The sequence below is a fragment of the Wyeomyia smithii genome, chromosome 3 (genome assembly GCF_029784165.1).
Source record: "Wyeomyia smithii strain HCP4-BCI-WySm-NY-G18 chromosome 3, ASM2978416v1, whole genome shotgun sequence".
In the NCBI taxonomy this organism is placed as follows: Eukaryota; Metazoa; Arthropoda; class Insecta; order Diptera; family Culicidae; genus Wyeomyia; species Wyeomyia smithii.
The window spans coordinates 46,749,188-46,764,891 of NC_073696.1; the positions used below are offsets into that span (position 1 = coordinate 46,749,188).

Here is a 15,704-nt window from a genome sequence, read left to right on the forward strand (position 1 = left end):
TCATTACTAAATCGCGAGAACCGTTCGCTGCTGTTCGCATGGAGAAGCTTGGTTAGCGATTGCATGCGCCAGCGTTCTCACCCGTGGTAAGCCCGGCTCGTGCGCACGCGATGCTAGCAAGCAAGGAGAAAAGCAGGTAAGTGTACACATAAACATTTTTATAGCGTTAACTGAACTTGGGGAGGGGTTATCTGGTACAAAGATGGACCGTTCGTTGCAGTGAATCCTCATACTGGTCCAGTCTGCCACCGGTTTAGTATGTAGTACAGGGTGCGCGAATTGCCATATATATATATAAACATCACCAACGGCTTGCATTGCTTCTAGTGGCTAGGTAGTTTTAGTGTTTCTCGATTCTAGACAAAACTCATCAGCGAAATAAGTGATAATTAGTCGTAAACTCTTGCATCATGAAGGCCGCAGTAAGTTATGAGTTTTTTTTATGTTAGTATAATAATACTAGTGAGTTCCGTAACCCGCAGATCATTCTTAGTGCATTATTCATAATGTGTGTACTTGGTGTGCCACAAGGTCCCGTTACGGAACCAATACCTATCATCCGGCTGGAGCAAGAAGTGAATCCCGATGGTACATACCGGTGGAGCTATGAAACTGGTAATGGAATAAAAGCAGAAGAACAAGGTTTTCTCAAAAATCCTGGTACTCAACAGGAAGCGCAGGTATGCTTTTAATTTGAAACGTTGCAGTCTATTATTATAATCATTGGTGAGCAAAATTTGTATTTTCTATCAATTCAATTTGAACCGAATTCGAATTGCTAGAGGAACCACGATTTTAACAAAATTTCAAATAATGAATCAAACGGAATCTGATAAAAGTTTTTTTTTTTTGTTCGTGAAAAACAAATTTACTTTGAACAATGAGCAATCAGTAAATTAAATAAACTAAATAATAACAATACAATCCTCGTAAGAGTAAAATATTATTCAAGATTTTTTATTTGTTTTAATCCAAAATACACAAAACTTTTAACCATGCTAAATGTTTTACTGCATATTTCAATTTCATTTTATACCGCTATAGAAGTTTTTAAAATTAAAACAAGTAGCACCGTCAGAGACCTCCAGTAATACGAACGACTTGTGCATCAAAACAGGTACAACGATGAGCCATACTGATTGCCATCTGTCTTGTTCAAAAGTCATCATTTGAACCCCCTGAAAAGGTCAAGCGAGTTATCTGTCTAGATAAAGATCACCTTCACCTATATTACGGCAGGCCAAAGGGCGTTCAAGCATGGTCCGTCCACATGTGGGTGTTTACATTAAGTTTGAATTCCATCCTCTTTACCGCTTACCTAACTCAAACATCATGGAAGGATGATTCGATTGTCAAGCTGAGCAATTGTCATTTATAAACACTTAACGCCGAGCTTGAATCATTGGGTTAGAGGAGAAAATATATCCAAACGCTGTATCGCACAAAAGATCATCGCAACGGCTCGTGTGGTTACAGATACTTGCTCAAGTTTCGCAACCAAAGCCGCCTGCAAAAGATGCGCGAGATGAATTATGAACCATACTCATTCGCAACGGGTCGATTACGCCTGGCCCGAGACGGCGGCGGTTGACTCGATAGCAGCCAAGAATATTACAGAGGTCCAAAAAGGCCAACCGGTAGGTAATGTCGCGTTTACACCGGTAACAACCACAAGCTATCCGATCACAGCGGATCGATTGCAAAAGAAATGTTTATTTAATCTTTAGCCTCGGCGGACAATTCACCTCCGCTCTGCCTTCCCACTCTTCGGGATCCGGCCACGGAGATGGGCTGGGTAGTGACTATATTCTGAATTGGTGAAAAAAATACCTCGAAAGATGCGTGAAAATGTGACTGTTATTAATCGATGAGCGCCGGGTGACCCATGAACACACTGAAGACGGCGCGCAACATCAAAACAAGAATGGATAGATGTGGAACGAGTTTCGACGAACAAGCGGTTCTTTAAAGGTCAAGATTGACATATTTTCTAGATGACACTTAAAATTATAGAATTTATCAACGGGTGCGTAACGTGCTTTTTGCCCGTATTCTGCGCATCGCAGCTCGCAATATTATTTTTGGAATTTGAGCTTCCGGAAACATGTGTACCGAACGAGTTATAAATTATTAGCTTAACATTTCAATATTTTCAACAAAAACAAACGAATAGGGCGTGTTCATCTGCCGAAGGCACACTGATGGCAAATGATTTATACTAATCTCATCAAAACTAGTAATAACAATTTTATACGACATAACTCGATAATTTTTCAAGAGATATACTAATTAGTGAGTGAAATATTCCAATTTGTTGTAACGCTTGCTTTAGTCAGCTCAATTAATTGCAGATTGGTTCTAATTTTGTGACCCTTAGCATTCTTGTTGCTTCACAATAATCATATTATCTCTCCCTGGTTTATTCTAAATTTTGGTGTCAGGCTTTTCGATATGTAAATATTGAAAGAAGCGATGCATGATAAATCATTTTTTGATACTGGTCATATGATTATTGGCAATAAAAGCTTATATCTGGAATGCAACATATTTTTTTATTCAAATTTATTGTTATTTTCTTTTCGATTTTTGATAATGACTGTAACCTGTAACTTTCTGAACCAATTCTTGTTTGTTTAAAATCTTACTGCGTTTCTGCGATTATTTTACTGTAAATATTGATATCAATTTTTTTTAAAATAATTCCTTTTTATAAGGTAACTTTTTTTTAACTCGTAACTTGTCGAAGTAAATTAGAACCACAAAATAGCGCAAGTGCCTTGCGTCTTTCTATAAGATTAGATTAAATAGGATTTTATGAACATTTTGATGAAACAATTAGGAATATAAGTTTAAAATAACTTTTTGTTTTCTGAATTCAACTGCGATTTTTTTTATAATTGTTGTGCGAGACATATTTTTGCTCTCCATTTCTTTGAAATACAGTTTGTCAATACAAACTCTCCATCTGTGTATACTGATATAAATGCCTTCTAGTTAGTATTTATACACGACAAATACTTCAGGTATCAGTAGGTCGACTAAAAAAGCCATGGTTGAATTAAAAGGAGAGAGTGAGATTCTCTCTGAAACTTTATATGAAAAATCTACGTTCACTTTTACAAAGACAACTTTAAAATTAATCATTCATTCTTTTTGCTGTCAAAGAGTGAATTCATTTTACAAAAAAGCCGTATTTTCATAAAAAAATCTATTAAACATTTTTTCAAACCATTTTTTAAATTACCTCCCCTTTAGTTAGGCTCGAGGTACTATGATGGCACAACAACCAGCCATCGTAGGCTCGATTTACATCTCGGGAGAGACTGTTTGTGTCAGGAGGATCTCGATCAGAAAGACAAAACAAAAATGTTACAGTTGCTGTTATTTTGTTATGGAAAAAATCATTCAATTATTTTTAATGTGATCCCGTTGCGTGTTGAAATAACAGAAATGATTCTACTAGTATCAAATCCATTCCAAAATTTGTTACAGATTTCTAACAAAATATGATATAAAACAGTATAACCATTGTTACAAATAACAGGTTTTGATAGACACAAAAAATTTGTAAGAATTGTTCCAGAACAACTTTATTTCAGGATTTGTTGTTATAACTCATTCAAATTCAATTTTGTTATCAAATCATATGAAGAAATACAAAATCGTATCAAAATATGTTATTTGTATCTTATGTTGATAGGATTTTGTATTTTTTAGTTATCCTCTTCTGGTCGGGATTGTAGCACTAGCCCCGCAATATTTCTGTCCATAAACAGTTGGCTGCTAAGTATGTGATTAATAAACAAGTTTCGAACCGGAATGTAGCACCAAGACTTTGCTCTCAAATAACTCAAAAACGGATGCAATTAGCAAATCGATTGCTCAAAGCTTTATGATTTAAAATTGAAATATTATTATCTGAAATGAGTTTAAATAAACCAAATTATGTCAAACTTTACCCATAAGAAAAAATTTGGGCTATGTACCTTTGTAATACCAAGCTAATGATGAATAATTACTTGATTGTTAATAACCGTTAATGTTCGAATGCTGGAATCAAAAATTGTTCTGAAATTTAATCTTCAACTCTTTAACTAACGCTACCGAAATAACAACAGAACGGGAATCATCCCCCACTTCATGCAAATGGCAATCTGCAAAAAGAGAAAGCTGCTCGCCATTGCGGATAACGGTGAAACTAAATTTTATCCGCAGTGCTACAAAAGGATATTATTTTTTCGCGTGTATAGAAATTCAATTCTAATCTACATATTGCATGTTCCATTGTTTACTTTCTACGCGACTTTGAAAGTCATTATTAGGACTTTCGACCGATCGACCTAAATAGGCTTCATGATAATGAAAAGCTTTAAATTTACAAACTCGTTTTTCTCGAAATTATGAATTATGAGGCGTTCGAGTTTTGAACGAAAATGACGACATGCCAATTTTGTGACAGTTTGTTCGTTATTCGCTATATTGTATTTCCTTACTAAGACGCATACTGTTCCTGGGAGTAAACAGTAAAGCTTTTCAATAGCATTTCTTGATAGTAAACTCACGATTACTGTAGTACTTAGTTGTGGAAAACTCATTTTTACTACTGAAAACATGTGGTCATCGGACGGTGGGCTTTAAATTTTACAAAACTGGGTATGTGCCTGTGACGGTGTTTACTAGAGATGGTCGGGTATGGGAAATTTGTTACCCGTACCCGACCCGTACCCGACCCGTACCCGGCTCATCGAGAATTTTCAAACCCGTACCCGACCCGAACCCGAAGTCAGGTTTGTTTAAAATACCCGTACCCGACTCGAACCCGAAAAATTTTTTTTTCAGCTACCCGTACCCGATCCGTACCCGAAAGGAAAATGCCCTGAAATTGCCGTTACCCGACCCGTACCCGACCCGTTTAGGAGGGATTTTTTTTTTTTTTTTTTTTTTAAATACCTGGTTACCTCGCACATTTCATGCACTAATTGTCATATGTGGTTTCTCGAGATGATGGCCAGAGTAAGGCTAGAACTGAGTGTTCATGCGAACGAATGTTAATGAACCCAGAGTTCCAGGCGATGTATTGGTTCACCTAGAATCCAGCGTAGCATCTGTCACTGAGTACGTCCGCTCGTCTGTTGTAGAAAAATTTGACCATTTTATAACGCAGCGAAATATCTATTCATAACTGTGTACGGAGAATTCGGGCTCCATTTTTCCTGTTAGTTACCTCATAATAAAATTGATCAGGGGTTTCAATTATTTATTTTGTATGCATACGTATGATTCATATGAACTGTTGAAATTTTTATTTTGTTTTCGAGAGATTAATAAAAATTCAATAGAATTTTTTTGAAAGATTCATTCAACATTCAAACGTGATGAAGTGTATAGTTCGAAATTGTTACCAAACGATTTTTTTTTTATTTTTTTTTTTTTGATACCCGTGTAATAATTACAAAAGCGTCGCTTCATAAAACAAAAGTTGGTTAAGCAATTTCTCAAATTTCAAAAGAAAGCCGGCTTCAACCGTAAATCCAGAAAGCTCAAGTTCAATAACCGAAATGCGCTGGCAGGATTATTACTGAAAGTTTATGAAATTTATTATTTCACGTAAAAATAAACCAAAATATTTTGTATAATCACACTAAATACAAAAAGTGCTTGCGTTGAATATTTTTTCAAGTAAGACAATACTTTCAAGTTATTACAATATCTGCTACTAAAAGATGCTTTTTTTTCTACTGGTTCAAATTGACAGCTCATTCTGGTTCATTTGACACTCCCACAGCTCGTATCCGTTTCTCCCTCCGAGACCAAAACTATGCTAAAACACCGAGGCTTGGCAAGTTAATAATTAAATTCTCATAATGCACGGAGATCGAGTTACCCGTACCCGACCCGTACCCGACGAGTTGAGAATTTTTCAAACCCGTACCCGACCCGAACCCGAAGCCTTGGTTTTTAAATTACCCGTACCCGACCCGAACCCGAAAAATATTTTTTGGCGTTGCCCGAAACCCAACCCGAACCCGTCGGGTACGGGTCGGGTACGGGTATCGGGTAAAAATACCCGTACCCGACCATCTCTAGTGTTTACCACACAGAAGGAAGATCTGAATAAAACTAGCGTTGTGGAAGGAGCCGTTTACTCTGCTGGTCCGTCCGCAATGGAAGGTAGTGAGATAATTGAAATTGTCGCCTGCTGCAGCACTGCTTGTTGCTTGTCGACCCAGTTTCCAGTAAATCCTCCTTTTGCAACAGCGATCGAATATACCGCTGCCGTTACCGGTAACCGTTCTTCCCACCATCCATTAGTAAAATGATTGGTTTGAACAGAATCAGGCTCTTATATAGCCCAAATCGGACATCCTCGAATAACTGGATATAATATCCTGTCGACCGTGTTAGGGAGAGCAAGCATTAAGCGATCAACAAGAGGTCGGAATCGGCGTTTCAACAAGGCTTGAAATTTTTTAATAGTACAATAGCTTCAATAATCAAACTACAATTTTCTGCATTTGGGCGGCTTTCATTTTTATAAAAAATGGAAGAAAAACATTGGTTTCCACTGGTCGACAAGAGCGAAAAAATGTTGCCCTAAGCTCAAAATCGTTGCCCCAAAAAGATTATAGCTTTCTAACAATTTCTGTGAATTTTTGGTGCCCCTATAGACTAAGGAAAACTCATTTAAGTCTTTGAAAAAGTTATCTTCACTAAGCACTAAAATTCACAGGAATGGTTAAAAAGTTATAATCTTTCATATTTTTTCAGGTTGAGCTCTAGGGCAAAGCCGGTGTTTACCAGTTCGTTATTCGTAACAAAATATAAAAAAGAGAGTTAAGCACAATTTTTTGACAGTTTTTTCAAACAAAATATTAGCACCATTTTCACATGGAACATTTCACTTTTTAGTCATTATTGAAACCTCCCAATCAAAAGGCCAATACTTCTTCTTTTTTTTCCCTCATTCTCTCTCTATTTTTCTTCTTTAAATTTTCCTTTTTTATATCATTTCCTTCCACCGTTGCCTCTATCCCTCACACCATTCACTCACTCACTCAATTACTCACTTACTCTTCTTTTCGCTTTCTCTCTTTTTTTCTCTCTTTTCCTGGGTTTCCCTCTGTTTCCCTTTTTTCTCTTTTCCTGTTTTTCTCTCTTACTCTCTTACTCTCTTTCTCTTTTCACTCTTTCTCCCGTTTTTCTCTCTTTCTCTCTCTCTCTTCATCTCCGTTTTTCTCTTTTTATTTCCCTCTCTTTTTCTTTCTTCCTCTCTCCTTTTCTCTTTGTCGCTCTTTCTTTCTCTCTTCCATTACTTCTCCTTCTTTACTCTTATCTCTTTCTCTCTTCCTCTTCCTCTATCTTTTCCATTTTCCCTCTCTTTCTCTTCCTTTCTCTTTTCCTCTTTATCTACCTGTATCTTTCCATATTCCATTCCTTTTTTTCCTCCCTCTTGCTCTCATTCTCTCTTTCTCTCTTTCTCTTTCTCTTTCTCTTTCTCTTTCTCTTTCTCTTTCTCTTTCTCTTTCTCTTTCTCTTTCTCTTTCTCTTTCTCTTTCTCTTTCTCTTTCTCTTTCTCTTTCGCTTTCTCTTTCTCTTTCTCTTTCTCTTTCTCTTTCTCTTTCTCTTTCTCTTTCTCTTTCTCTTTCTCTTTCTCTTTCTCTTTCTCTTTCTCTTTCTCTTTCTCTTTCTCTTTCTCTCCCTCACACACACACACACTTTTTCTTCCTCTCTCTCACTCTCTCTTTCTCTCCCTCACACACACACTTTTTTCTCTGTATCTCTGTTGCTTTGTTTTTTAACGTTCTGTATTTCTTCCTCCATCTGTTTCTCTTTTTGTATGGGTGATTATCAAATGAAAGGTTTTCGTAAATATCTGAACCAATGTGACTACTATTGGTCTCATTAGCAAGATTTCATAACTCAGTAGTTTGCTATTGAATATTACACTGGTCAACAAAGGTTTTCCCTAGAGCTCAAATTTGCAAAAAATTTAAGATCATAGCTTTTTAAACATTCCTGTAAATATTGGAACCCCTAGCAAAGATAGAAGTGCGTCCAAAGGCTGCAGAGCAAATTCGTCACTTCTACGTCTGCTCATGGGAAAGCTTTACTGACGCCGAGCTAGCAAGGCCGAGCTAACAAGGAGAGAAGGAACAAGAGAGAGCTGAGAGAAAATGTTTCAGAGAAAAAGGCAGACAAAACAAAAAGAAAGAATAAGGAGAGATCGGAAGAGATAGAAAGAGAAAAGGAGAGAAAATGAGATAGAAAAAGGGAGAGAAATAAGAGAGTAAAAGAGAGAGAGAGAGAAAGACAGAAAAAAGGGATAGAAAAAAAGAGAAGAGTGATAGTTTGCTTCTCAAAAACGCTCCGCGAACAAAACAGTCGAAAAAATGAAGCATCGGTAATTGGATTAAAAAACTCATCCAACACTCCAACAACACATTTTGAGAATAAAAAACCATTGAAACATGCCGCGTAAGAAATGAGCGTAAAGAATACGAGTAAATTTCGAAAGCCACGCAAGAAACTGTGTCGACTCGAATTTGGTTACAGAAAATCGTAAATTCCGAAATCGACGCAAGAACAACCGCGTTAAAATACAGGTAAAAAGCAAAGATTACTGAACCGCTTGGATAAAATGCATGCGCGAAAACGCTCTTTTCGGAAATTTTTCTTGAGCATAAAAATCTCTTCTTCCGCGGAAAATGTTGTGCAAAGTTTTATTCAAATTGATTTTTTTGTTATTCTTAAATCATTCTGGTTGAAAGCGCTTCAAAAACGAATTATTCCGAATTTCTTTTTTAAAATCAACGTGTGTATATCAATCTTCTAGCAAAAATTCGGATGTTCCTATGTTCAAAATATCTCCCTGTCATGTTCTAATGTTGTTAAAAAGTCTAGTTAGACAAATGAGATAGGCATTATAAAATAAATGTAAGCAATTCCAGTTTTATCTAACTTTCTTGCTAACTTTACTTTGCTTTGTTGACCGATGGACCGTTCACCGGACGACGGCCTCTTTTTGATTCTCTGCTGAAGATAGCTTTAGCGACTCTCTCTTCAGGCATTCTGGATACGTGTCTAGCCCACAGAAGCCTGTCATGCTGTATTGCTTACACTATGACAGCATGCGGTCGATACCGATGCAATGTCGTTCGCAAAACCTTAGAGGATGTGAAATTTTATGATGATCGTACCGTTTCTTTGTACGTTTGTTCTTTGTATTACACCTTAAAGGATGATGTTGCATAGAAAGATAGAGAGTGCACCTCATGAGGGTGCATCTAACGTTACGAAAGCGATTTCTCTACAGCTATCGGTATTCATTTTTTCGATTCCTCCAGCGTCATGCAACATAGCTTAATTAGTTACGTCGAGAAACCGTGCTCCAACATAATCTGCTACAGCTCGTTTCTTTTCACTGAATCGTATGCCGCCTTTAAATCTTCGAACAAGTGATGAGTCTGAAAATAATACTCTCGGAACTTATCGAGGATCTGTCGCAGGATGAACATTTGATCTGTCGTGGAACACCCCTGTCAAAAACCAACCTGGTATTTGCCGATGAAGAATTCCGATAATGGTCTCAACTTTCTTTATCTAACTTACAGGTGCGAAACTAGCAATTAGACCTATGAACACCTAAAATTACTACACAGGTAGCGAAAAACTCACAAAACTCTGTAGGTTCACGACTATCGATAAAATAAAAACCCGGTAACAAAAACAAGACATCAAATCCCGTGCCAGATCTCCATGCTTACTGCGATAGTCACCTACAGTTGAGCCGTTGCGAACCAGAGTGGTCTAAAGACCATTTTTTTCGAAAATGAGTTTTTTGCATATTTCGCATCTACACAAAAAACTGTACTTGGGAGATCAAAAATATTTCAAAAAATCAAACTTTGAAGGTGATTTATATCGTGTTGAGATTGAGTCCGAAACAGAATGGCCATTCTGTTTCGGAACAGAGTGGTCTATGTACATAAATCGGTGTAATACTATCATGTAACACGTAACATGTAGCAAATTACATGTGATAAGTAACATGTCGTTTGTTCTGTACATGTCACACGTAATATGTAACATGTTACACGTAATGTAACACGAAAAATGTAACATGTAAAATATTATGTAATATGTAACATTTTGTGTTACATGTAATGTTACACGTGACATCTTACATGTGACATGCTATATGTACCATATAACCTGTGACACTAGCCATTTTATACGAGTTACCGTCATTTTCTTTGTCTTCTACCAGGTGTGTGTACATAGACCACTCTGTTCCGAAACGATTCGAGGATTCCAGTGAATATATATATATATATATATATATATATATATATATATATATATATATATATATATATATATATATATATATATATATATATATATATATATATATATATATGAAGTCAGAGTGGTCTATGTACATTGGTAAGATAAAATCACCGATTTCGCAAAGAAACTGTTAATTTTATGTATCCCAATGTTAAACAACTTCATAACCTTTATATAAGAACATTTTGTTTGAAAGAATCCGTTGAACAGAATTTTATTCAGAGATTTTTCGAAAATTGCTTCTCCTGAACAATTTGCTCGATGGCACATAGACCACTCTGGTTCGCAAAGGCTCAGTTGATAAAAAGAAAACTGAATACATGATGTTTTACCTATGTTTTTCACGTATTCTGCTTTGGGCACTAGCCCTAAAATAGTTATGCACACTAACAATGTTACGAAATCTGTGATTAATGAATGCAGGGGTGACATTGCGCAATTCGTTTCGAGCAACTCGAACAAAACTAAATGATCGCTGGGGGGCGTTATATTTCGTTTTTCGTTTTTTTTTTTTCTACTTTGCGGGTTAGATGAGCCGCAGGACAATTGACAATGACAGCTCCTTTTAAGCTTAAAGCATAACTGGCAGCATGTGACCTACTCGAAAATAGCGAAAATCGTTCGAATCGAGCTGCGCAATGCCACCCCAGATTATAATACACTGTCGTGCAAAAGTGTTTGGACACTCAACACGCAAAAGTTGCAGTGTGCGTAACCAGATCATTTATGAGCGAAATTAGCGCATTTACTGATTAAAATTGAAACCAGTACAACGCATGTGCGATGGGCATAACGCATTTGATGCTCTAGCGTATTTTGAATGTATTGCGCAGCTCCAAACCACTACACTTATAAAACATCAGCCGATGTTCAGAAGGTTGGCATCGTTAAAACAGTGCAACCAGCAATCAAAACTGATAAGTTGGGTACTGACTCCATTGAAGAAATTATTGTCTGATCGATTCACTTTCATGAATCAGGTCATTTGAAAACATCATTCAATCATTGACAATAAACAAAAACATGAGATTAGTCCAAAACGTTTTGCATTCAATTATGACTCTGGTTTCATTCACATGCATTCGGCTCTGCGTTACTGGCACCAGCGTCAATAACTTTCGCGGCAACAAGGCTCGCTATTGGCTGTTTCGGTTGCTGACGATTTTTAGGGATGCACGAGTCGTTGATACACACCGGCTCGCGAAAGTAAAGAACGGTTTTTTGAGCACCTCGAAACTGATCGTTCGCCCGAAGCCGAAGTTTACCGAGACATTACGATTTTTGTGTATATGATACATATTCTGATTTTGATCTCTGTCAATGTATTCCATGTACAACTTTTGCATTATGCGTATCACGCATTGGTTGTGCGAAGTCAGAGCATGTTTTTCCCATTTTTGGTGCGACTAGAAATAATTCGCCACATGAACTGAGTTTTGCTTATTTTTCTGAGTGGTGAAATCTCAAATAATCATTTGACAGGACTATACTTTCTTCAAAGAAATGATGTATTCGTTCCAGAAAAACCTATATTAATCCACCTAGCGGTCAGACTCAGCCTTTCTCATTCAAACTTATTATTTGTAAAAATAGATTTACATGAATGCTTAAATCCAAAAAGGTATATTTACTCTTTGGGTTCTAAAATATTGATGTTGTAATTAAGGTATAAAATATGAAATTTGACGTGATGTTAGTGCTTCAGAAATAGCGAAATATAAGAAGTGGCTCTTAATTTCGAACAATTTAATCACGAGCGATACCGGGAACGTTCAAATAGTACGATACCACATTTAAATCATGTTGAGGCCATATATATTGATCAAAGTAGCTATAGTGTTAGTGCAGCTAACTGCTATATTATTATCTCTTTTTTACAAAACTTTTGAACAGTATATCAAATTTTTATGAAGTTTGTTATTTGTAAGTTTGAGAGATGACTCGTTTGTATGACACTAGTCATGTTCAAATAAGTCGTGTAATACTTGAGATAATAGACTTTCGTTTTTTACAAAAATAAAACATAACGGTTGCTTAAGTTTGATTACAATCAAATGAAAAGGGAACGTATGTGGGAGCCAAACTTTGAAACCACGTGTTCAATCATAATTCATCAGTTAACCCTTAACTATCCCGTTCATTCGATATCAATATTGTTCAAATCTGTTGTGTAGTTTCTAAGACAATGAAGTTTAGTGATTTTCACATTTCGATACATTACAGACGAAGTTACATTCCGATTACAGCAAAATTCAACAGGGTGTTATGAGGCAGCTAGACCTTTCATTTGATACTAATTCTGTGGAAATCGGGTCAACCATCTCTGAGAAAAGTGAGTGAGCTTAAGTAGTCATCAGAATATGTTTCTTTTCATAGCTGGATTTCACATTTCTAAACATAACAGGAAAAGTAATAATCCGTTCGCAAAAAAAAATCATTAGGGTCTTATGGGGCAACAAGACTTTCCATATGACACTGATTTTATGAAAATCGGTCCAGCCATCTCTGAGAACCATGAGTGAGATTAAGTAGTCTTCAAAACACGTTTCTTTCTGTAACTTCTGAACCATATATTCAATCTTCATAAAATTCAAAAGTTGAGGGTTTTCAGGTAGACCGTTCATTTGAAACCAATTTTGTTCAAATCGGTTGTGTAGTTTCTGAGATATTGATGTTTCGTGATTTTTGCATTTTGATACATAACCTCTAAACTAGAAATTCGATTACAATGAAATTGAATAGGGTTTTATAGGGCAACTAGACCTTTCATTTGCAATTGATTTCATTGAAATCGATTAAGCCATCTCTGAGAAAATCGAGTGAGGTTGGGAGACCGTTACACACACACATGCAGAAAATGCTCAGCTCGTCGAACTGAGTCGAGTGGTATACGACATTCGGCCCTTTTGAGCACTTTTATACCTTAAGCTTTTGCAGTGATTGCTATACCTTTCTAGGACAAAGGCAAAAAGTGAAATGATAGAAATGACTTTTAATTTCAACTTCAATCCCGAGCAAGGCCGCAAACATTGAAATAGTACAATATTGAGTTTAAATGATGTTGAGGCCACATATTTTGATCGTAGCTATAGTTTTAAACAGTCTGCGGGTTTCGTTTCTTTCTATAACTTTCAAACCACATGTTTAAACATTAGGAAGTTCATTGTTTAAGGGTTTAAAAGCCCATTTATTTGAATTCAACTATGTTCATACCTTTTGAGATATAAGAGCGTTTTTCACATTCTGACGCAGCGCCAAAACTAAAAGTTTGATTACAATGAAATTCAATAGCAACCTAAGCGGCAAATAGACCCTTCATTTGACACCAAGATAGAAACAATCGGTCAGACCATCTCTGAGAAAAGTGAGTGCGAAAGATAGGTCCGCATACACACGTACACACCCACACACAAACATATACACCTACACATGCATATATACAGAAAATGCTCGATTCGTCGAACTGTGTTGAGTAGTATATGACATTCGGCCATTTCAATCATTTTTCTACCTTTTAATTAGCCAGTGATCGTTAAGAGAAAGTCATTATGTGATTTCACATTTTTATGAACAACGGATACAGTTACAATTCGATTGCAATGAAATTCAATAGAAACCTATGGGGCAACTAGACCTTTCATTTGACACTAATTTTGTGAAAATCGGTTCAGCCATCACTGAGAGAAATGAGTGAGTTTAAACAACCTCAGGATAACTTTTCTTTACATAACTTTTAAACCATATGTTCAATTATAACGAAATTCAAAAGTTAAGGGTTCTGGGGACAGCCCAATCTTTTGAAACCAGTTTTATTGAAATCGGTTGTGTGGTTTCTGAGATATTGATGTTTCGTGGTTTTTACATTTTGATACATAACCTCTAAACTAAAAATCCGATTACAATGAAATTCAATAGCAACTTATGGTGCAACTAGACCTTTCATTTGCAATAAATTTTATGAAAATCGGTCCAGCCATCTCTGAGAAAAGTGAGTAAGAAAAAAAAGTTGCACAAACACACACACACACACATACACACATACACACATACATACATACATACAGAAAATGCTCAGTTCGTCGGAAGAAGTCGAGTGGTATATGACATTCGGCCATTGGGACCACTTTAATACCTTCGGTTTTTCCAGTGATTGCTATACCTTTCTAGGAGAAAGGCAAACATTTCCCTTTGCTCGTCAATCTTGATCAAGAAAACATTATCACGAATTTTAAATTCCCCAATAAATAGTAAATGAAACAATGTTGAAATTTTTGACCCATAATTTGTCTAACCAGATTGGCCTTTTAACCCTAATAACTCAAACAGCCAGGCTAATCAATCCTTTCACCTCTTTCAGGTGGCGCAAGGCGAATACTCCTACACTGCACCGGATGGTCAGCTGATTAGGGTGCAGTACATTGCCGATGAGAACGGTTTCCAGCCGATCGGTGATCATCTTCCCACGCCGCCACCCATTCCACCGGCGATCCAGCGTGCACTCGAGTATCTTGCCAGCCAGCCGCCAAGTGACGACGTCTCGAGAAGGTTTTAGCCGTATCATCGCATCGGAAGAGAACTGCCGGATGGCAGAAGCACTTAGAAGTGTTCAACTCGTGACACCCATCATAGTCACGATTTATTTTTGCACCACTTCGGGCACTGGGTTCACACCCTTCGCCGCCATAATCGGTTGGTTTACAACTCTCAGACCAATCGATGTTTTTTAGACTTAGCAAAAGTGAGAATGACAATAAATCAGATCGAATGACAATAAATCAGATCGAAAATGACATTACCATGTTGTTGGCGAAATTTCGCCCTTTTGGTGAAGGCTCCTAATTCCCGACTAAATGCGCAACACCAGGCTGCTCTTACCACCGAAAGTAGGCGAACATACAAGTAGCTGGTTTTGAGGATGGATAACCTTCTGGTAAATGTCAACTGCATGTAGTACATACCGAAAGACGCTCCTTGCAACCAATTGGATTATGACCGGTTCGATGGACGTATGTGATAATATACACAAAGATGACCTTCTTGGAGTTGAGTTCAGCTTTGTGAATTTGTTTATCGATGTTTTATTAAGATGCTATTTCTTCTGGAATTGATAAATCGAAGCAAAATTGGTTTGACCTTTATAATAATTTTCATTCGGTGCTAGAATAGAATGTTAAATGAAACATATACACACAAAACTTATACTGTCAACATTTTATAATCGGGCCTACCGCTGTGTCTAATGGGTGCTCTATATCCACACCCGCGCGCTCATTATCAGCGCTAGAGATCCTATCAAGCCGCTCAGAACAAACAAACCACAAGTGATTCTGCTAACGAAAGTATAAGCACCCCAA

General features: G+C 36.9%; 1 protein-coding gene across 1 annotated transcript; it reads left to right on the forward strand.

The window, feature by feature from the left end:
- The first annotated feature begins 229 nt into the window (after positions 1 to 229).
- LOC129727914 (endocuticle structural glycoprotein SgAbd-8-like) lies at positions 230 to 15,140 on the forward strand. The gene is made up of 3 exons (XM_055686195.1): positions 230 to 422; positions 483 to 680; positions 14,708 to 15,140. Exons 1-3 carry the CDS (start codon positions 411 to 413, stop codon positions 14,900 to 14,902), a joined length of 405 nt encoding a protein of 134 aa, XP_055542170.1. The 5' UTR covers positions 230 to 410; the 3' UTR covers positions 14,903 to 15,140.
- Positions 15,141 to 15,704: the final 564 nt, after the last annotated feature.

What these genes read in the sequence shown, in the direction of transcription:
- LOC129727914 (XM_055686195.1), top strand. An exon ending in GTACTCAACAGGAAGCGCAG is followed by an intron (nt 681 to 14,707) that starts GTATGCTTTTAA and finishes CACCTCTTTCAG; the next exon opens with GTGGCGCAAGGCGAATACTC.